Raw genomic sequence first — 21,718 nt, forward strand, 5'->3', positions numbered from 1 at the left:
TAGCGTTGGGAAGGGCACGGAGGAGAGAAGTGACCGAACTATCGAGCTGGGGAGGCGATGTCCCTACTGGATAGACGGGAAGAGAGAGACTCTTAGGAGGGGTGAGCCCCCCCTTCTTAGGGCCGGATAATGGGGGCTCCGCTGACAATCCCCGATGCGGGGAGGGTGTGAGCCCCGGTGAGGAGAGTGTTTATAAATCTCCCTCTGGGGAAAGGGGAGACGCCCCACAACCTGCCCCATTGGGGGTGTGGGGGGGCATTGTTAACTATCTTCGGGGGGGGGGGGGCTGTACGGTTTTGCGTGGCTCATTTAAACCCTCCCTTATCAGTGTTTGAAATCTGCCTTCGTCAAATGAGAGCCACGGAGAGGCCCTCGACTAGGATTGTTGGTCTGCTGGTCACTCCCTTTACACACCCTGCCCAGGGTCCCTGGGCCAAATCCTGCCCACAGCTATACTCCCTGCATCCCACTGACATCGCTGGGGCTGCATGGGGTGTAACTGAGGCCAGAATTTGGCCTTCTATCTATCCATCCATCCAGGGGCAGATGTACACAGTATCCCAATGTTTATGACGATACAATTAAATCATTGGTGGAGAAAAGCCAGCACCAGGGTTCGCTCTGAGTGAAATGGGAGCGTAGCCTGTATAAAGATTCAAGAATCAGGCCCAAGGATGGGAGGAGAGAAGGAGGAGGTTTGGGGAGGCCAATACAAAATAATGTTGTTTAGGCTGGTCATAAAAAGAAGGAGGTGCATTATTTTCCTGTACCTATTATTTATAGGTAGTAATATTGAACTTGAATGATTTCAGACAGTCAGAATGCAGGGATATTGCACAGTGACTGACATATAACTGTATGCTTATGTCTCTTTTATGCCTCTTTCTGCACTCTAGCTGAGGAGTTCAGGTTTCCATAATTACTGTAAGATTACTTCTCAATAGTTGTGTGATATGCAGATCCCTGTTTTCTGACCATATATGCAGCACGACTATTATCCAAGTGTCTCCTGCAGGCTTAAAGAACTGTACAAACTGTTGGTTATATTTCTGGAGTGGCTGCCACTCACTCGCTTGCTGCATGACTTTGGGCAGATCAGTTAACTTCTCCTTGATTCAATTTCCCAGTCTGCAAAATTAGGATAATAATAATCAACTTTATAAAGTGCTTTGAGGTCCTCAAATGAAAGGTGATATATTTAAATGCAGAATACTGTTATTATTTTGGGGAAAATATACCAGAATGCTAAAGACCAAACTATATTAAAAAACCTTGGTTTATAATAAGGCAACACTTTTTAATGGACCCATTTGCAGACTATTATTTCTGTAGAAAACAAAATATTTAAAATTATTCTAATATTGACCAAGAGAAAGGCATTGTTTAGTAATTTGATAATGGGACTGGCAACAGGCACTCCTGAATCCTAATCTTAGCTCTGCCTCTAATTCTTTCTCTAGCCTTGGAAAGTCATTTAGCTGCTGTCTCAGTTTCTCCATTTGTAAAGTGGATTAATATTTGCCTACCTCACAGAACTGTTTTAAATATTACAGTAGATAGGTATTTTTTGTGAAGTGCCTTGAACATGAAAACAACAATCTAATTGTTAAATGTTATTGGTTCAAGAAAGCCAAAATAAGAGTATCTAGCCTGGTTCATGTTATTTGATTTAGGGTTCTACTCTTACAGGGTGAAAGGACAGATCTGCATTAAAATTGGTATCACAAAGGCACAAACAAGCTCAATATTCTGTGATTTCCTAATAAAAAGAACAATACAAAGGAAGGCTCAGCAGTTGGTTGAAGACATTTTAATCCCTCTGTATGTGAAGAAGTAAAAGTGGATATTGTCTCAGATCAAATATGCATAACAGAAGAACTTGTGTAAGATTATTTGATTTAACAAACAGTGCATACATCATACTAAATCCCCATGCTTCATAGAGATGGCACAGTCCTGTGTTTGCCTTCCTTCTACAGGTAGTTCCATTGAAATCAACGGGACACCTCTTATGAATAGTAAGTAAGATTTACGACCTGCTCCTTCTTCTCCCATTTAAATTAATGATAGCTTTGCTATTGACTTCAATTGGAGCAGAATAGGGTCTCTTGCCTTTTTGTTGAAAAGTATATGTTTAATTTATTTAATTATGTTAAAGCTTTTGCACCTAAAACAATTAGTGAAATGGTTTCTCAGCATGCAGCCTTTTAAGAGAGGAGGAAATTTCAGGCATATTAAAAAAAGGGAAAAAAATCTTAGTATTTCACATCAAACTTATGATTCTAGGGGACTTTGAATCCCTGAAGGTGTGAAATGGCTGTATTAGTGGCCTCGGGGCCTTATGAAAACCACACCATGTGATGCTGGGCAAACCTAAGATATGTAGTAACCATTATTTTGATGCACTGGTTTGTCAACATCCCTCCTGACACATTTTATCGTATGTCACAGAAATAAAACACATAGCTCAGAAAAAAACTTTGGTGGAGCCAAATGCTTGAAAAAGATCCAACTACTGTTTTAAAATAGCTGAGAGTTGGAGCCTATAAATTAGAGACTGAAAAGGGCACAATTATGTGGGAATGCTAGTTAATCTGTCTATAATAAGGTTGATATAAAAACAAAAACATTTTTAAACGATTGAAAGTAAATATAAAATTATGCTTTCCATTAGACATACACTGCTTTGGCTGCTGTTCTCCACCTATGCAGGGTTTTGGCCATATGTCTTTACTTTATGCATAGATCTACTCATACCCTCATTTCTGGGCCATGCCCACATTTCTTCCTCCACATTACTTTCCAGAGACCCACCACAGATATGACATCTGGATTATTTCCTCTGTACATTGTTTCCACTTGGTAGACCCTTACACATACACATAAGTGGCCTCAAGACTTGCCTCTGTTTTTCAGTACCAGCCCATTAATGTTTATGGCATAGGATTATGTGGAAGTTTAAAATTTGATACCTTGGTAGGCAGGAAGCATATGTCACTGCAATGCTGATTACCTCAGTCTCAGGGTGCTTTGGGTTCTCACTCAGGCAACCGTGACATGTTCTGGCATCAGGGAAAATCAACTGTTTGTGCAACTTGTGCTACAAAAAAGGTTACTTCCCCACTCTTCACAAAGCAGTTAAATATTCATACCCATGAGCTAATTTTCATTATGTTTGTGCAACAGCTATAATAATCAGAGTTCTTAGACAGGATTTTACAAAGACAACGGTATGGGTCAGTCAGATTAGTAGGATTAACATCAGACAAAGGAATAGATGCTGGCTTGTCTGTCATTGAAAACCACAGCGGCAAACTTTGTTACTGTTAAAATGGTCTTCAAGAAAACATACTTATTTTCTTAATCTCAGAATTTGGGAGCAAATTGTCCAGTAAACCAGCTAGGCCCATGTTGTGGGTTAGAAACTCATTGAGTGTGCACTTGTGGAGTTTCCTCCTACTTCCACTGGGATGTGGGCTCTTCCATTTGCAGAATGGGAAGAGGGTGTCATGAATAACTTGCAGACCTCCCAATATCCACAGGAAACCAGGCCATCCCTACAAAGGACCTGTGCCTCCACTCTGCCTTCTCTCCTACCTCCTTGGTCCTTTGGCAGGAACCATGCTGTCCTGGGCTTCTCCAGAGGCCATTAGCTTTGAAAAACTCCTTCAGGAGTAACAGGGGCAGCATTAATTTATTCTAATTTTCTGAAGGATGTTGGAGAGAAAGATGGAGAATAGCTGGCCTGCCAGACCCAAATTCCCTCTCCATTCATAGTCTGTTTTACATAGAATACTGATAAAGATGTTTCTATAGCACTGATGGAAATGGGGGATGATGCAATGAAGGCAACATATCCCTTTTCTTTCCCTATGATCAGGTCCCCTCCAACCCTGTAGGCAGAGGGAATGATCTGGGCCTTAATACAGACCTCTGGTCATAGCCAGCTTTAAAGTTTTCTTATTTTCCTTAGTGGTTTTTGACAGCTTTGTATTTCTTAAATCATTATCCATGCTCCCTCATTGTACAGTACAGTTTATTGATTTACTTGCTGGGAGAATGGGACCGAAGCATGAGAAAAGTAAATATACTGGTTACTAACCAAGACAACCAGGTTATTTAAATTGGTTACCTTGGTCTCTATTGCACTTTGGATTCATTGAGAGTGGTATTGATTTTTATAGTTTTGTGAAAGGACTCTAGGAGACAAGCAGTGACTCAGCCTGTGTACACAGGGCAATTGTGTAATTAGGATGTTCTAGAACAGAATAGAGGGAGGTTAAGGAAGCAGCTCATATGGTGAGACTGTCACCCAGGCATTAAGGTTTTTGTTCTGATTTTAAATTATTAATTTAAAATGTGAAAACTGGCTAAAATTGATCCCCATTAGCCACAAAGGCGTCTTATATGTAAAGGTCCAAATCCTTTATAGATTCCAAGGCTAGAAGGGACCATTGTGATCAGGTAGTGTGACCCTCCTGTATAACACAGGCCATAGAACTTCCCCAAAATAATTCCTAGAATAGATCTTTTGGAAAAACAACCAGTCTTGATTTAAAAATTGCCAGTGATGGAGAATCCCTCATGACCCTTGGTAAATTGATCTCACCTTGTGCACACATAGGCTAATTTACTTCCCTAGGACCATTCACATGAGTAAAACAAGCTGGATTTAGTCCAGGGGCTGTAGAATTGATAACATTCCAGCTTCTCTGGATGATCTATTGATAGCAAACCCTGGTCTCTTGTTTGTTTTTGCAATATGCTTATGTTCACATGAATGACTAAAAATATTTAAAAGTAACTGCACACAATAGAGAACAAAGCACTGATTCTAGGTAGCAGATTAGGAATTTCAGCTGTGTAATATTCATTGTGTGTAGTCTGAACAAATCATTGTCGTTTCTTAATTTTTATTGTACGTTCATGTATTGTCTTGTAAGGTACTAATCCAAGTGGGATTGCCCCTCAAGACTTTGCTCCACGACTGCCAGGCTGGACTCCAGGACTGACCAATAGAATGTGAGAGGTTTCTTTTATTCACAATTTTTAAATCTCATTGAAACAGATGGCGAAATCCTTTGTTATATAAGATTACAATTAATCCATAAACCTGGAATAGAGGGAAGGTTGGTATGCATTGTGTACTAATTAATAGGTAGGGGAGTGCTCCTACCATGCAGATCTGCATTTGATTCCTCAAGGCCCGTCTCTTATTCCCAGGATGTTAGGAGGAGAGATCACTTAAAGGCTTGATAGAACAAACAATTCTTTGTATAAAGGACTCTTTAAAACAGTGTGCTGGTGAACTGTGCACCCTGATTCTGAAGTTGAGCTGAAGTCCATTTAGCTGAAATTCTGAAAATTCCTCCTGGGTTTCACCACATTCTCTCAAGGGTTCCATCATTAGTATCTTAATATTACTTTTTTGCTAATTTCCCAGTCCTCCAGGCCCTTATCTAAGGGGCTGATCCTGCAAGACCTTACTAAGGCCCACCACCCACTGAATTCAGTGGCACTATTTCCTTAATGCAGAATCAAAGGTCCATCGTGCTTACTAACCAATAGCATCTGACTACCCACATCCATAAGTAACCAGTTCAGCCCTTTAAAACTGCTCCATGTTAGAGAGATCTGCAGTATTCTCATGTAGTTAGTTACTCTCTATTCCAGCTCCGCCTTCAGATGTGGTTGGGGGGGTGGAATGTTTCAAACAGTTGCTATGGTCACACAGTAGCATGCGGAGCTGCCGGAGTAGCTGAGAACCTGCTGCATCAGCTGCTACATGGTGAGTCCTACTTGCTACATGATCAGTTTTCTTATTGGAAATGTACCTTTATTGTAAGTGCTCGTAGCAGATAATTACGCTAATAAAGGACTTTTCCCCACATCCCTCAAAGCTGCATTGTGTAGGTAGTTGGGGTAACTGGGATTTCTTAATATAATGCATGATTCATATGAACATTACCCTTCTTCCAAGTCACGTTGTGTATTGACTTAATTCTGTCTGAGTTGCTTTTGGAAGACAGTTTTGTTCAATATCAGGAAAAGTGGCAACTTTATCATCCTTCCGCCTCCAACCAATTGGATGAAATGAGATGTCATGTAGGATTTATAATGCAACATGCATTGGGAAGGGGCATGAGGGAGATTTCAAATAACAATATGAGAGACTTTTAAATGTTGTGTTGAGACATGTTACAAAATTATTTATCAGATGGAGAAACTATAAACACTTGTCTGTAAAATTAATCCCTGCGTGAAGGAGTCTCTTCCATCTTACTGAAATGAGACTTGGCTGCATTGTAACCTCAGAAAGCCACTCGTTGCTGTTACAGCAACATAATGAAAGAGTTCCTTTTAGCTAAGAAATGGGGATTTATTACCAAGTGAAATCAAAGATCTACAAGCAGTGGGCTGCCATCTGCCTGGTTTTGTACCAGGAAAACAAAGATGCAGTATCCATAAAGAATGGTCATTTCCTTTTTTCATTCACATTTGGGGTCTGCTGAGATGATTCATGATCTTTGTCTGTCTCCTTTACAAGTTTCAGGTCTAATTGAGACAGACTGGATTTGGACAATGAAGTCCAGCCTAATGCATTTGATTCCTCCAGTGAGTAGGGACAGAATAATCTCCCACTTCCCCAAGGTAAGCAGCTCCTCCTCCCTGTGGCCATACAGCTTGGCACCTGGCAGGCTAAGTAGTGCCTTCCCCACCCACCCAGGAGTTTTTTCCCCCCACTTGCATTCAATTATTTTTGCTTTTTTAAAATGCAGAAATTTTAATAATTTCTCAGCATTTCAGAGGGACCAACATCATTTCCCCTTTCTCTTCCAAGACTGGCATCTCAGTTACCAACCTTGATCCCTTTCTTCAACCAAAAACAGACGTACATCTTGACACAAAAGCCTTGTCTGTAATTCCCACCTGTTCTTTGAACTGACACAGGTAATTGCCACAGTTAGGGAGTTGTTACAGTAGTTTGGGAAAGATGAAAAATGTGGCTGGTATTTAATAGGCAAAAAAGGAAAATAGATTAAGGGGGGTTATAGTATTTGATGGAGTTTCCTCTCTGATGTTCTTTTTTTCAGTTGCTCAAAGGTTCTTTAAATACAATCCTTTTGGGCTGTGCCTGAAATAGTTCATGCTTGATCTCAGCCCAAAGATTTTGTTTTTAATTTGATCAGAGTCCGCTCAGTTGTTTTATAAATTATGTAAGCATGGAGGGAAATACACTTTTTCAAAATATTCCATTTGAAATGTTTGCACTCTTATAATTCCCTCTAGAGAAAGAGGTGTTATTAGCCTCACCCTGCACACGTGTAAAATCTTACAGGATACAAAGATAACAACCATTGCCTAAATCATGGGTTTCAGAGTAGCAGCCGTGTTAGTCTGTATCCACAAAAAGAACATGAGTACTTGTGGCACCTTAGAGACTAACAAATTTATTTGAGCATTTCACCAGATGCATAGAATTGAACATATAGTAAGAAATATATATACATACAGAGAATATGAAAAGGTGGAAGTAGCCATACCAATTGTAAGAGGCTTATTAATTAAGATGAGGTATTATTAGCAGGTGAAAAAAAACCTTTTGTAGTGATAATCAAGATGGCCCATTTTAGACAGTTGACAAGAAGGTGTCAGGATACTTAACATGGGGAAATAGATTCAATATGTGTAATGACCCAGCCACTCCAAGTCTCTATTCAAACCCAAGTTAATGGTATCTAGTTTGCATATTAATTCAAACTCAGCAGTTTCTCGTTGGAGTCTGTTTTTGCAAAATTGCCACCTTTAAGTCTGTTACTGAGTGACCAGAGAGGTTGAAGTGTTCTCCTACTGGTTTTAGAATGTTATGATTCCTGATGTCAGATTTGTGTCCATTTAGTTTTTTGTGTAGAGACTGTCCGGTTTGGCCAATCTACATGGCAGAAGGGCATTGCTGGCATATGATGGCACATATCACATTGGTAGATGTGCAGGTGAACGAGCCCCTGATGATGTGGCTAATGTGATTAGGTCCTATGATGGTGTAATTTGAATAAATATGTGGACAGAGTTGGCATTGGGCTTTGTTGCAAGGATAGGTTCCTGGGTCAGTGTTTTTGTTGTGTTGCGTGGTGTGTGGTTGCTGGAGAGTATTTGCTTCAGGTTGGGGGGCTGTCTGTAAGTGAGGAGTGGTTTGTCTCCCAAGATCTGTGAGAGTGAGGGATCATCTTTCAGGATAGGTTGTAGATCTTTGATTATGCGCTGGAGAGGTTTTAGTTGGGGGCTGAAGGTGACGGCTAGTGGTGTTCTGTTATTTTCTTTGTTGGGCCTGTCTTGTAGGAGGTGACTTCTGGGTACTTGTCTGGCTCTGTCAATCTGTTTTTCCACTTCAGCAGGTGGGTATTGTAGTTTTAAGAATGCTTGATAGAGATCTTGTAGGTGCTTGTCTCTGTCTGAGGGATTGGAGCAAATGCGGTTGTATCTTAGAGCTTGGCTGTAGACAATGGATCGTGTGGTGTGTCCTGGATGGAAGCTGGAGGCATGTAGGTAAGTATAGCAGTCAGTAGGTTTCTGGTATAGGGTGGTGTTTATGTGACCATCGCTTATTAGCATAGTAGTGTCCAGGAAATGGACCGCTTGTGTGGATTGGTTTAGGCTGAGGTTGATGGTGGGATTGAAATTGTTGAAATCATGGTGGAATTCCTCAAGGGCTTCTTTTCCATGGGTCCAAATGATGAAGATGTCATCAATATAGCGCAAGTAAAGTAGGGGCGTTAGGGGACAAGAGCTAAGGAAGCGTTGTTCTAAGTCAGCCATAAAATGTTGGCACACTGAGAGGCCATGCGGGTACCCATAGCAGTGCCACTGACTTAAAGGTATATATTGTCCCCAAATATGAAATAATTGTGGATGAGGACAAAGTCCACATCGCAGGCTCGTTCACCTGCACATCTACTAATGTGATATATGCCAGCAATGCCCCTCTGCCATGTACATTGGCCAAACCAGATAGTCTCTACACAAAAGAATAAATGGACACAAATCTGACATCAGGAATCATAACATTCAAAAACCTGTAGGAGAACACTTCAACCTCTCTGGTCACTTAGTAACAGACTTAAAGGTGACAATTTTGCAACAGAAAAGCTTCAAAAACAGACTCCAACGAGAAACTGCTGAGTTTGAATTAATATGCAAACTAGATACCATTAACTTGGGTTTGAATAGAGACTGGGAGTGGCTGGGTCATTACACATATTGAATCTATTTCCCCATGTTAAGTATCCTCATACCTTCCTGTCAGCTGTCTAAAATGGGCTATCTTGATTATCACTACAAAATTTTGTTTTCGCCTGCTGATAATACCTCATCTTAATTAATTAGCCTCTTACAGTTGGCTAATTACTTCCACCTTTTCATATTCTCTGTATGTATATATATTTCTTACTATATGTTCCATTCTATGCATCTTATGAAGTGGGCTGTAGCCCACGAAAGCTTATGCTCAAATAATTTTGTTAGTCTCTAAGGTGCCACAAGTACTCATGTTCTTTTTGCCTAAATCATGCAAGAGTCAGAGCAGTGTACAATAACAGTAAGAATAAAAGACCAGCTATACTGGGTCCAGTGGTCCATCTAGCCCAATATCCTGTGTTCTGACAGTGGCCAATGCCAGGTGCTTCAGGGGGAATGAACAGAACAGGTAATAATCAAGTGATCCGTCCTGTCGCCCATTCCCAGCTTCTGGCAAACAGGATAGGGACACTTAAATTCATGATACTATAACTGAATTTAAGAAATAGCAGGGATTAATTGGGAGGGTTGTGGGAGTGGGAAGGGAAGGGAAATCAAGCCTGCTTTATTAGAAATCAGTCATAACAGAAAGAGCTCCCTGCACAAGATGAGGTATAAAAGACAGTGTCGTAAAAATGACCTGATGGATAGCATGACCACAACTGAATTTTTTTCATTTGTGGGGGAAATTAAAGTTCCTGAATCTTTAACACCAAACAAAAAATACAGAGATATCTTGTGTACTGTGGAGTTTATCTAGGGATTTATATGATGAAGGAGGCTTACACTCAAAAAAGTGATAAAATAAGTGATGGAGAAGATACTTTTGTTGTCTGAAGAGGAAGCTGCTGGTCTTCTTGGGAAGTTATTCCTGATTAACTCCATGTGTGGATGCTTTTAATCTGGAATAGTTAATCCACTTTAAATTCACACCCTGTTTTATTCCAGATTAATTTTCACGTGTAGACAAACCCACATACGGTGTAGCCTCACTGCCTGTTAATCCAGGGAATCTTTCTCCCCTACCTGTCCTTGATGAGGGCTTCAAATTCATCACCTTGTTAATTTGTTCCTGTCTGGCTGGACGCCTTACATATTAGACATCATCACACAATATATCCAAGTGACTGCTCTGTATTATCTGCAGTGGTATACGCCAGAGGCCTGTCTCCAGTTCAAAGACCACTTCCATGCACTGGTCAGGAGTGCCTGTCAGCAACGCAACACTGGGACAGTTGGGTGAGTCTCTGTAATAAACTGGCCTTTACATTTTAAAAATTATTTTAAGTTCTTGTATATACCCACTTTCCTTAGTGTCTTAGCCTCACTTCTCCCCTGCCTCCATGTATTTTAGGCCACTTAAGCTGTCTCTGTACTGGAATTCTCAGCCATGTTTGACAATAGTTGTCCAATGCAGTTCCCTCTGCTTCCCACAAACTGGTGTTGAAGTCGTTTTTCCTGCTGATGTAGACAGGGTCAGCCAAATTCAACAACTTGGGTCAACCGTGGTCAGGGTCATCCAAGTCCAAAGGGTCAACCATTATTTTTAAATGGGTATGGAAGTCTGTTTATCCTGTGCACACCAGCAGGACAACCAAGTTCAAAATTAGCAGGAGGGAATAGGATAGATGCAGCCTTGCTGTCGTCCTCTCAGTTGATACCAATACTGATTGAGTATAGAAAACCAGTAATTAATACAATTTTTTGGGCCAAATTCTGTTTTCATTTACACTGGTGTAAATGTGGAGTGGCTCCATTTTCAGTCAATGGAGTTGCCTAGGAATCTGGCTGTAATCCTTCAAAACTATTTCTTTCAGAAAAACTGACATTTTATACCTTCTCCTTAAAGCTGGAGCATTATTCTGGAGAAGAAGAATATATTGTGCTGAGAAATGCAAATCAATTTTCTTGTGCCTTTCATAATGCTTCTTGAATTGTTTTTTTTTTAAATGTCATCTCTCCCAGAGCAGGATTTCCTTTTACTTGTTCTTTCAGTGAAATAATAATGTTAAATTTCACAAACTCAGCCTTATGATTTCATTGCTGAGTCAATTCAGAGAGCTGAGCTGTGAGGGAGATCATCCCTATTCAACTACAATAAATAGTTTAAAAATAAAATTGAGAAAGTTATGGGCAAAATATGTCAATGATACAAATATTCTCTTTTGGGGGGGTTTGCTCCAGTGTGAAAATCTCTCTCTAAGGGAAACTAACTGTATTTTGAGTACTCAAAATGTAGTTTACTATTCTTAAAGACAAAACTTGTTAATTTTATTGAGCTATATCCATCTTTAAGCAGAACTCCTCATTCATCTTACTGGGGAGTCTTGCTTAAAAACTGAGGATAGAAGGGGATACTATGGCCCTGTATTGCTACTTTTTCTTTGCTGTACATCTGTTGCAGGTAGCAGGGTCATTTTCTGAATCTTCAGCATGCTGGCAAAATATTATTTACTGAACAGAAATATTCTTCTCATCTGTAACCCAGACATTATTGCTTTTACAAGAATTATCGCAACTCCCCTTTCATTTAATCTGGCCCCAGTGAATGGCTAAAAGGATTTTTATTTTGGCTCCTTAATAAAATTAAAGCCCTCTCTTTTCAATGGTCACTAGATCAGACCATTCTTATGCTGCTTCTTGGTAGACAGCTGATGGTTTGACCCCATATATGCAAAACAAGAGCACTATATGTCCTGAACAGCTGTTATTTTCCTTTCCTATTGTTATTAATGTGGAATATTTTTCTTTGGATGCAACAAGATAGTGTGAGCAGTTCAGTGACTGGTGGACCATATATTAGGTCTCAGTTCATGTTCCATCAGTGTGGGAGCCCCAGAGTATTTTGTTCTACTAGGAGTTAATGGAAGTCACATACTCAAACAGTTATATTCTTCTTTTGATTCCTTTTGCCTTTAATGTAGCTGATTTCATCAGCAGTTAATAATCAGGGATCAGAATTTCATGGAGCTGTGATATAACCTGATATATTGTTGAATAAAATTTGTTTCTCTTTTAAAAAGTCAGTATAGAACTAGTAAATCTACTAAGGTATTACTGTAGCATACACACAGGAGACACTAAATTATCATTCAGAGGTTGGTTCATCGAATACAGTCACAGTTACCCACCCACTGCAGCTCCTTAAAGACATATGAAATTACAATTTTAAGAGTACAACTTGAGTCACTTAAAGCCCATCTGCTGCTTCCTGTGGGAGGATCCAGAGCAAAGAGGATTATTTGAAGCCAGCCTCAGATTAATACTATTCCAAATAGTCAGGAAATCTTTTGGCACTAAACGCTGTGTTTTCTCCAGAGATAAATCTCACAGTAGATTAGTCATTAGCAGATATTTTCTTGTTCAGATCCACAGGACCCGATGCTGTGCCATTCAAGTCAATGAGTCTTGCTATTGATTTTAGTGGCAGCAGGATTGAGGCCGCACATTTCCACATGCTCACAAATACACAGATTCTTGTATGCCGTTATGTGCAAATGCTCACACCTGCACACACACACACACACACACACATACACAGTACAAGCATTCTTAGTAGGAGAGAGTCTCTGCCCCAAAGAATTTACAATCTAAGAAAAACTGGACAACGTAAGAAGCACACTATTTATCTCTGGTCACAGTATTCAGTTCTTTTTGCAATTACAAATTCAGGGGCCTCCCTTCTCCTCCTTTAGTAATTGCAAATTCAGGCTCTGATACTGCAATTGATTAAGCTAGGGCGGACTCTTGCTGCTGCACACATTCTGCGAAAACATACCACTCTGCCTGTGCATTACAGCTTACTGGCTAGGAGCCTAAATCACCATTATATGGTAAGAATATTGAAACTAAGGGCAAGTCTACACTACAGAGCTACATCAGCACAACTGCAGCGTGTCTGGTGAAGACGTGCTATGCCGATGAGGGAGTGCTTTCCTGTCGGCACAATTACTCCACCTCGCCGAGAAGCAGAAGCTATGTTGGCAGGAGAGCATCTCCCACTGACATAGCACCGGTATGGACAGTACCAAACTTGCGTCGCTCAGGGGAGGGGTACTTTTTCACACCCCTGAGCAACGTAAGTTATATTGACTTAGGCTGTAGCGTAGACCTGCCCTAGTATTAACAGTATTGAACAATAACAAAATATTTGTTACAGGCTGAAAATATCCAAAGTGGTTGTGGTAGGAGACCTCTATGTTGGGAAAACCAGCCTCATCAACAGGTACGGTATATCTCAGCAGATTGGGTTTGCTGTTTAAATGTATAGCAATTTCTCTGCATGCTGGACTCTGTTCCTTTACCATCTATGTTTTCAGGATGATTGCCTCATTGTAGTAAGGACTTTCAGTTTTCTATTAAATCAATAATAAAAATATTAAGTATTTTTCTTCACCCCTCTGCTGATCACAGTGCCCCACATTGTCTGTCTCAAGGTGGTTTGGGGGCATTAAACTGAAGGAAAACCAGAAAACCTACGATAGGCACTAAAATTCACTACGGCATCATAGAAAATCCCTGTTAGCATCTTGATCAATCCTTTTTGGCAGTGTAGGATTATTCCCTCTATGGTATATTCTCAAATATTTTGACCAGTCTCGTTTTAAATGATCCAAGATATGGGGCTTTCAACATTTCCTTTGGAGGGCTGGAGTGGCCCTCAGATTCTCAGTCTTCTTTGGAGAATTGTTCCTTAAAAACGTTTTTAAAAGATCTTGCCTATTCACTGACCCCAATAAAAGGAGCTCAGGCTAGAGCACTCTCCTGAGAGGTGGGAGACCCCCCCCCCCCCTTCAAATCCTTTCTCACTCCAGCAGAGTCCCAGGCACGTGTACTAACCAAAGCATTAATTTCATTGATTCTTCCCAGAATACTAAGGCCAGTTCTATACTTTATGATGTGATGACTGTATCGGGATATGGAATTTAAGTAGCTTGTTATCACTATAGCTTCGTTACTACCCTCACAATTTCAGTCAGTTCCTCAATATTGGTAAGAAGTAGATGGATGGTTTCTCATCCTTTTGGATAATTAATTTTTTCTCTACTTAACGTGATCCATATTCATCTATATTTGCCACCTAGCAGATATCCCTTATAAATAAAGTATTCCATGGTTTTAATTTCTTTGATAGTCAAAAAATAGTTTATTCTGATTTTCTCCAGTCCTGGGGGTCTGTTAGGGTACGTCTACATTACAAGTGGGAGCACGTATCCCAGCGTAGGTAGACAGACTCACTGTGAGTGGGGCTCGAGCTAGCATGCTAAAAATAGCAATGTGGATGTTGCAGCTTGGGAGACAACACAGGCTCTCAAGTCCATCCGACCCTCTGGATCTGAGCTTGGATAACTAGCCCAAGTCTCTGCTGGGGCCACGACAGCCACATGGCTATTCTTAGCATGCTAGCTCAAGGCCTGTTAGCACAAGTCTGTCTACCCGGGCTGGGAGGCTCATTCTCCGCTGCACTGTAGACATACCCTTAAATAAGCCCACTATAGTTTTCCCTTTGTTTCATTTACTATATCCTTACTCAGAGTAACTACCCTCTTCATTACCAATTTGTTTCTCATTGATTTGGTAAATATTTTTGAAATATGATGTGACTGAATAGAAATCTTCTGATCCACAGTTATTTAAAAAGCAACAGAGAGTCCTGTGGCACCTTTGAGACTAACAGAAGTATTGGGAGCATAAGCTTCCCAAGTCTTTGTTTAATCCTGATCTGATGGTGTCAAATTTGCAAATGGACTGGAGCTTAGCAGTTTCTCTTTGGAGTCTGATCCTGAAGTTTTTTTCCTGTAAGATGGCTACCTTTACATCTGCTATTGTGTGACCAGGGAGATTGAAGTGTTCTCCTACAGGTTTTTGTATATTGCCATTCCTGATATCTGACTTTTGTCCATTTATCCTCTTGCGTAGTTTGGCCAATGTACATAGCAGAGGGGCATTGCTGGCATATGATGGCATATATCACATTGGTGGACGTACAGGTGAATGAGCCAGTGATGTTGTAGCTGATCTGGTTAGGTCCTGTGATGGTGTTGCTGGTGTAGATATGTGGGCAATATGATGTAAAGGTAGCCATCTTACAGCAAAAAAACTTCAGGACCAGACTCCAAAGAGAAACTGCTAAGCTCCAGTTCATTTGCAAATTTGACACCATCAGATCAGGATTAAACAAAGATTGTGAATGGCTATCCAACTACAGAAGCAGTTTCTCCTCCCTTGGTGTTCACCCCTCAACTGCTAGCAGAGCACCTCACCCTCCCTGATTGAACTAACCTCGTTATCTCCATACTGATTTATATGTGCCTCTGGAGATTTCCATTACTTGCATCTGAAGAAGTGAGGTTCTTACCCATGAAAGCTTATGCTCCCAATACTTCTGTTAGTCTCAAAGGTGCCACAGGACCCTCTGTTGCTTTTTACAGATTCAGACTAACATGGCTACCCCTCTGATACAGTTATTTAATTCCTCCCTATATAACACACCTTGCACAATACTGAGGCATGATATGAAATTTAAAAAACACGATGCTTTTGGCTTTCTCCTAATACTTTTTTCATTGCAGGTTTTGTAAAGATATTTTTGACCGAGACTACAAGGCAACCATTGGAGTGGATTTTGAAATTGAACGGTTTGAAATAGCTGGAGTGCCATATAGTCTCCAGATGTAAGTTGGAACATTATAGTACCAGCTGTTTTCTTTCTTGCATGCCTACAGTTTGAACAGAACTTGAATTGCTACAGGCTTTAGTGGTATCAAAACCTCTGGTTTATATTCCACACAACATAGTGCAGTATGAGAAACACCTGCTATTCTTGGACACTGAAGAATTTCAGGATTTTAGTATAAACCTCATTCTGTTGGGTTCCTTGTCTTTGAAAGCTTTATAATTGTACCACCCACACTCACCTTAGATACCATGTCTGATTTTTTTTAGTTGGGTTCTTTCTTTTTACTCAGTTTTCCTGTAAGATTGAATGAAGCCTGAACAGCAAATTATATCCTGGGCTACATCTGTCCCACTTTGTTGCCTTCAGTGGGAGTACATGGATGTAAATGAGCACACTGTTCGGTTTTATGAGATTCGGGCTTTGCTCCTGCACCCATTGAAGTCAGTGGCAAAGCTCTCGGTGGCGTAGGATCAAGCACTAAGGCCCAGATCCACAAACCGCAGACTTAGGTGCTTAAATTTCATCTTCAGATTCCAGTTTTGGCTCTACTGTGATCCACAAAACTCTTGCCAAATCCTGTAGATGCCTAAACTCACTTGGCTCTAAAGTTTTCTGGGTGAAAGCTCCCTCAGCACTTAAGTTTCTGCCTCTGGGCATGCACACTTCTACCTCATTCTAAGTGTCTGGATGGCTATCTCCTGCCTAAACCTCAGATAATCTACAAACCAGGGGAAGATAGGTGTTCTGCTTAAATCGTGTGCAGGGCCCAATCCACTAGGCTTGGTCAGAGACCACCTATTGTATCGGGTCCCATTCAAAATTTTGCTGGAGGAGGAAGTAGTGCTTTCCACTTATAACTGTTAGCCCAATGGTTAGTACACGTGCCTGGGACTCTGCTGGGGTGAGAGAAAGGATTTGAACGGGGAGTCTCCCACCTCTCAGGAGAGTGCTCTAGCCACTGAGCTTCGGAGCTCCTTCAGTCTCTCCTGCTGAAGCTATTCTAGCTTGGATAAATAAAGAGCGATTGGAGCAGGGGGATTGGAACCTGGATCTCCCATCTCCTTCAAGTGGTTGCTTTAACCACTGGCTACAGAACCAATCTATCTGTCTCTTCCCCCAGTGACTTTTTCACTGTGGATAGATACTTAAATAGTCACTGAGTCAGAGATAGTACAGGGAGTCTAGGCGTCTAACTCAGGTTTTGTGGCTCATAATGGTGTTACTGTGATTTTCTGCACACCTAAAAGTTAGGTGCTGCGATGCTCAGCACTGCAACACCTAAGACCCTTTCTGGATCTGGGCCTAAATGACTTCCCCAAGGCTAAATCATGTCTGTGCTGAGAATAGCAAATACAGGGTTAAAATGCCTTGATTAAAATAATGGTGCTTTACACTTTACAGGATGTCTAACAGAGCTTAATGGGTAACATATTCCAGATGGTAACACTTCTCTGGTATCACATTCTTCTCCAACTTGTACCAGTCTGTTGCTTCATTAGTGTGTTTGCTCAGGTTGCACTGGGTTTGATTGACCTGAAATTTCTCTTTTCCTTCTGCACAGATGGGACACAGCAGGTCAGGAAAAGTTCAAGTGCATTGCATCTGCTTACTACAGAGGAGCAGAGGGTGAGTAAGTCAGAAAGCGCTTCACAGTCAGGATCAAATTAATTGTGCTCTCACTGTATGCTTCAGGAGCTGAGTTGAACCCGTAAGATTTCTAATTCACTGTCTCATTTAATTATTTTTTCTGTGCTGTTTTTATTGCAGTTATTATAACAGTGTTTGATCTGGCTGATATCCAGACTTTGGAACACACGAAGTAAGTTCCTGGCCAAGTCTTTGAGATTTTAGTAAAAGGTCTCCGGCATAAAACTGAACTGGGAATTAAAATTCACTGGGCTTGATTTTATGTGAAGGTATCTTACTAAGCCAGAAAAATGAAGGGTGGATTTAGCCAATGTGTCTGAATAATTTAGTGTCTCAAATGTTACTCATTTCCTAGGTTTTCTACTTACCAAATAGCATTTTCTGACTCCAGTACTGTCTGTAGTGATGATTCTGATAGAAATGATTCTGGTACTTAGATTTAAAGCAGAATGTGGGCTGTAAAGGGGAGGGAATGGGATACTGGAGAGACTACCTTGCACAGATCAGTCATAAGTACTGCAGTGTCTGCAGCATGTACAAATATCATTTTATTAAATAGTGTCTCTGCTTAGTAGAAGGTTGAAGTCTGGGGGCCTAATTTTTCTTTCACTTACACTGGTAACTCAAAGATGACTCCACCTAAATCAATGGCGTTTCACAGGTGTAAAACTGGTGTGAGATAAGAATCAGGCACAGCTTCATAGTGATCTTTTTCCATTATGTGGCTGAGTAGATTCTTGCCCCAGTGGGAGTTTCTCTCGCTTTCCTTCACTCTTTCTTCTTCTCTTCAACATTCTTTTTCATCTTTTTCATTCTCCCTCTGCTTCTCACTCTCTTCCTGTTCTTGCATCTTATTCCTTATCTCTGGGCTGTGTCACCATTACTTTGGCCACATCCCTTGCTGTGGGTGAATAGTGTGGCACTTTTGCATTCCTTCTCTAGGGGCTCTGATCACTGTTGGACTTACATTCTAAAGTGGGCAAGCTTGGCTGAAACAAGAACTACTTTCACAGGATGGTAAGTGTGTATCCAGATGAGCTAGAATAGCTTCCAAGCCATTTATTCTCTAGTGGGAAAGACACACGACACATCAGCATCTTCCTCTTCTCTCATTCTCTTTGTTGTTGGTTTCTTTGTCCCTTTCCCTTTTCCTCCATAAACCTCTATTTCTTTCGCTCCTCTTTGCCCTCTTTCTTCCTCTCTAATTACACCTTACTTCTCCTGTTTTGTGTTTCAGGCAGTGGCTAGAGGATGCATTGAGGGAGAATGAGCCAGGGTCCAGCTTCATCTTTCTGGTTGGAACAAAAAAAGATTTAGTGGTAAGTAGGACAAAGACGGTTCATAAAATGTCTCTCCCCTAACTCATTTCAGCGAATTTCTATTTGAAGTTAAGTCCAGATATTGAGTCCCCAAAACATGTGGTAGCTGCTGCAAAGATCTTGAGAAACAAACTGTATAATTACCAAAGCAAAGAGAAGTCATGTAGACGTGGAGCAGTAAGCTTCACAGAATGGAGCAGAGTGAACATTTTCTAGAGAGATGGAGGTCACCAAATCACTCCCTGTTCTGTTGGAGGCACAGCTTTACCAAACACACCTGAAGTCACACACAGCAAAGTTTAAGACCTGAGAAGATTCAGTGCCAGGGTAACACCCCTAAAGACTGCTATGTAGACAATGGATTTAAAAGCTCAGTTATGTCCCCACCCCCTGCTTCTTTGCGGGGGTCATTTGCAAAAGGAGGAGGGAGCAGTTGGCCTCTTCAGACTTGAGTTTATCTCCTTCATTAGCCACCACCCTGTCAATTTAAAGATTCAAAAGTAAACACCCTTTCCTGCTGTTTAGCTATATTTTCTTTCAGTTGCTGCCTGCAATGCTACTCATATCCCTAAAGCTCCGTAGCCCACTTACTTTCCATCAGTTCCTTGGCTGTCTGAAGGAGTGCTAATGCATCCCAGAAGGCTTTGCTCCTATCAGTTATAACATGTGAAGCTCTTAAAATCTTCTGGCCTGTATCAGGGCAGCAGATAATGTAGGTAGCAGAAAAAATTAAACAGGTTTGAGAGGTCAGGGGACACGAGAGATGGGCTCAGGTGGAACTGGAAGTAAGAAGGAATTCTGTTTGGAGGAATGTGGGACTTTGTCTTGTGTGGCAGAAGAATATTGGATTAAAACTGGAAAGATGTCAGCAGGTACAAAAGGCTGATTATTAGATTCCCCACCTATAAATACTCTTGAGGTGCTTGCTGATCATCTATCACTCTCCCAGATGCACTTTGAGTAATTGTAAGCCAGTGAACAGTGGCTGAAGCAGTGAGAAGCTGTTAATACATGGAGCCAGTGGCAATGAGAAACTGACTTGGGTCTTGATCCTGCTGCTGCTTATGCAAATACTTAACTTTAAACATTTGAGTAGTTCCGTTGACTTTATTGGGATTACTCACATGTTTAAATTAAGCACTTTGCAGGACGGGGCTTTAGGATTACACAATACTAGTCAATTTCTATCTATAGCCAGTTGACCATAGAGAGCAAGTTAAGAGAGAGAAAGTCTTTTAAAATGAAAATGTACAAGAAATTAAAAATAAATAAAATGAAAATAGAAGGGAAAGAAAAAGAAGGCAATAACAGAAAAGCAGATTAAGAGGAAAAAAAAGACTAGCAAGAGAGCAAAAAAGTGGGGGGGGGAGAGAAAACAGCAAAAACAAAAGGGTTAGAAAGAGGAGTGAAATCAGGAGAGCAACATGAGACCGATGGAGGAGGAAGAGCAAGGAGAAAGGACCATCACAATTACTAATGCCCTATTGTGTGGTGGCTCCTGTAATTTTCTGCTTAGAATTATTTAGAGACCATCTCTTTTGTTCTGTATTTGTACAGCATCTAACACAATGGGGTCCTGGTCCATGAGTAGGGCTCCTCACCGCTATGGTAATACAGATTATTACCTGAAGGCAGCATTTGATAGCTCTCTAGACTCCCATATTGTTAATGTGTTCACTTCTGCTATCTGATGCTTCACTGCTGTGGAATAGAGAGGGAGAATTATATTTAAAAAGTTTCCCTGTAAAATATCTATCTTGCTGTTTTCTTTCACTAGTTCTGTCTTGATATATGGGACATCCTAGTGTACAAGCTCTAAGGCAAGGCCAGGAAAAGAAAGGACTGGCCACTGTGAAAGCTGGAAGTCTCACAATGTAGGGACTGGTAGCATCTTTGCATTACTGTTACCCCAGATATAATCTGGGAGTATTGTGCCTGCTGTATGTTGCAGACAAAGTGATTCCCTGCTGTTTTATTCAGTCAGGTGCCGCATGTGAGCAGACAGAACTGGATGCCATTCGCTTTGCCAATGAGATGCAGGCTGAATACTGGTCTGTCTCAGCAAAAACAGGTTAGTCACTGCACTGGAGACTGGTTGAGTGTGGCCAATTCCACTTGCTGGGAAAGAGGGTATCAAGTTACTTCCCCGATTGTGTGCACACCAGTTGATCATGTGCACACTAGGCTATATATGTGTTTGAGGATATATGTTTCTAAATGGTTCTACATGTCTGTATGTACATTTGTACAATCATGTTTGCAGAAACGTGCATTGTATTTGTATGCATTGTCTAAGTTTATTCATAGATGATGGTGCACAAGTGCTTGTGTGTGTGTATCAGTGCTCAAACTGAGGCCATAGGAAGCTATATTGCACCACACGTTTCCTCTGCTGCTGCTCATCAAAAATATATTTGTATGTGTGGTTGAAGGAGGGAAATGAGAAAATGTCACCATGGGGTGGTGGGTCTCCAGGATATACTGTCACTGTGTGGGGAGCACTTTTAGGGTGGCACACTATGACTTTACTCTCCAGTTTGACCAGTAGTTTGTGTTATGTTTGTATATTTGATCGTGCGTAGCCGTGGGTTTGTAAAACATGGTGGTTCTCTCCTGTTTCCCAGGGGAAAATGTAAAGGAGTTTTTTTCTCGAGTTGCTGCCTTGGCCTTTGAACAGTCTATGCTGAAGGAGCTGGAGAAGAGCAATGGTCGCATGGCCCAGATTGGGGCAGGAAACCTCATCAGTACGTTCAGCTTCACTCTCTCTGTCCACTTCAAT

At 41.0% G+C, this 21,718-nt stretch overlaps 1 protein-coding gene across 4 annotated transcripts in view; it reads left to right on the plus strand.

The window, feature by feature from the left end:
* Positions 1–33: 33 nt before the first annotated feature.
* The window catches only part of RAB36 (RAB36, member RAS oncogene family), a 30,690-nt gene continuing 9,005 nt past the window's right edge, over positions 34–21,718 (plus strand). The window contains exons 1-12 of one of the 4 annotated variants that reach the window (XM_054006880.1): positions 34–101; positions 1,980–2,018; positions 4,944–5,022; positions 6,548–6,651; positions 10,442–10,533; positions 13,454–13,519; positions 15,867–15,968; positions 17,535–17,599; positions 17,741–17,792; positions 18,858–18,939; positions 20,920–21,010; positions 21,564–21,683. In XM_054006880.1, coding sequence (XP_053862855.1) covers positions 6,583–6,651; positions 10,442–10,533; positions 13,454–13,519; positions 15,867–15,968; positions 17,535–17,599; positions 17,741–17,792; positions 18,858–18,939; positions 20,920–21,010; positions 21,564–21,683 — 739 coding nt within the window. In that variant the 5' untranslated portion in view covers positions 34–101; positions 1,980–2,018; positions 4,944–5,022; positions 6,548–6,582. Of the gene's footprint in view, positions 178–1,979; positions 2,019–4,943; positions 5,023–5,271; positions 5,789–6,547; positions 6,652–10,441; positions 10,534–13,453; positions 13,520–15,866; positions 15,969–17,534; positions 17,600–17,740; positions 17,793–18,857; positions 18,940–20,919; positions 21,011–21,563; positions 21,684–21,718 lie in introns of those variants that run through there. The other 3 variants (XM_054006879.1, XM_054006881.1, XM_054006878.1) reach the window with 3 other exon arrangements.

This window comes from Malaclemys terrapin, chromosome 16 (assembly GCF_027887155.1).
Source record: "Malaclemys terrapin pileata isolate rMalTer1 chromosome 16, rMalTer1.hap1, whole genome shotgun sequence".
In the NCBI taxonomy this organism is placed as follows: Eukaryota; Metazoa; Chordata; order Testudines; family Emydidae; genus Malaclemys; species Malaclemys terrapin.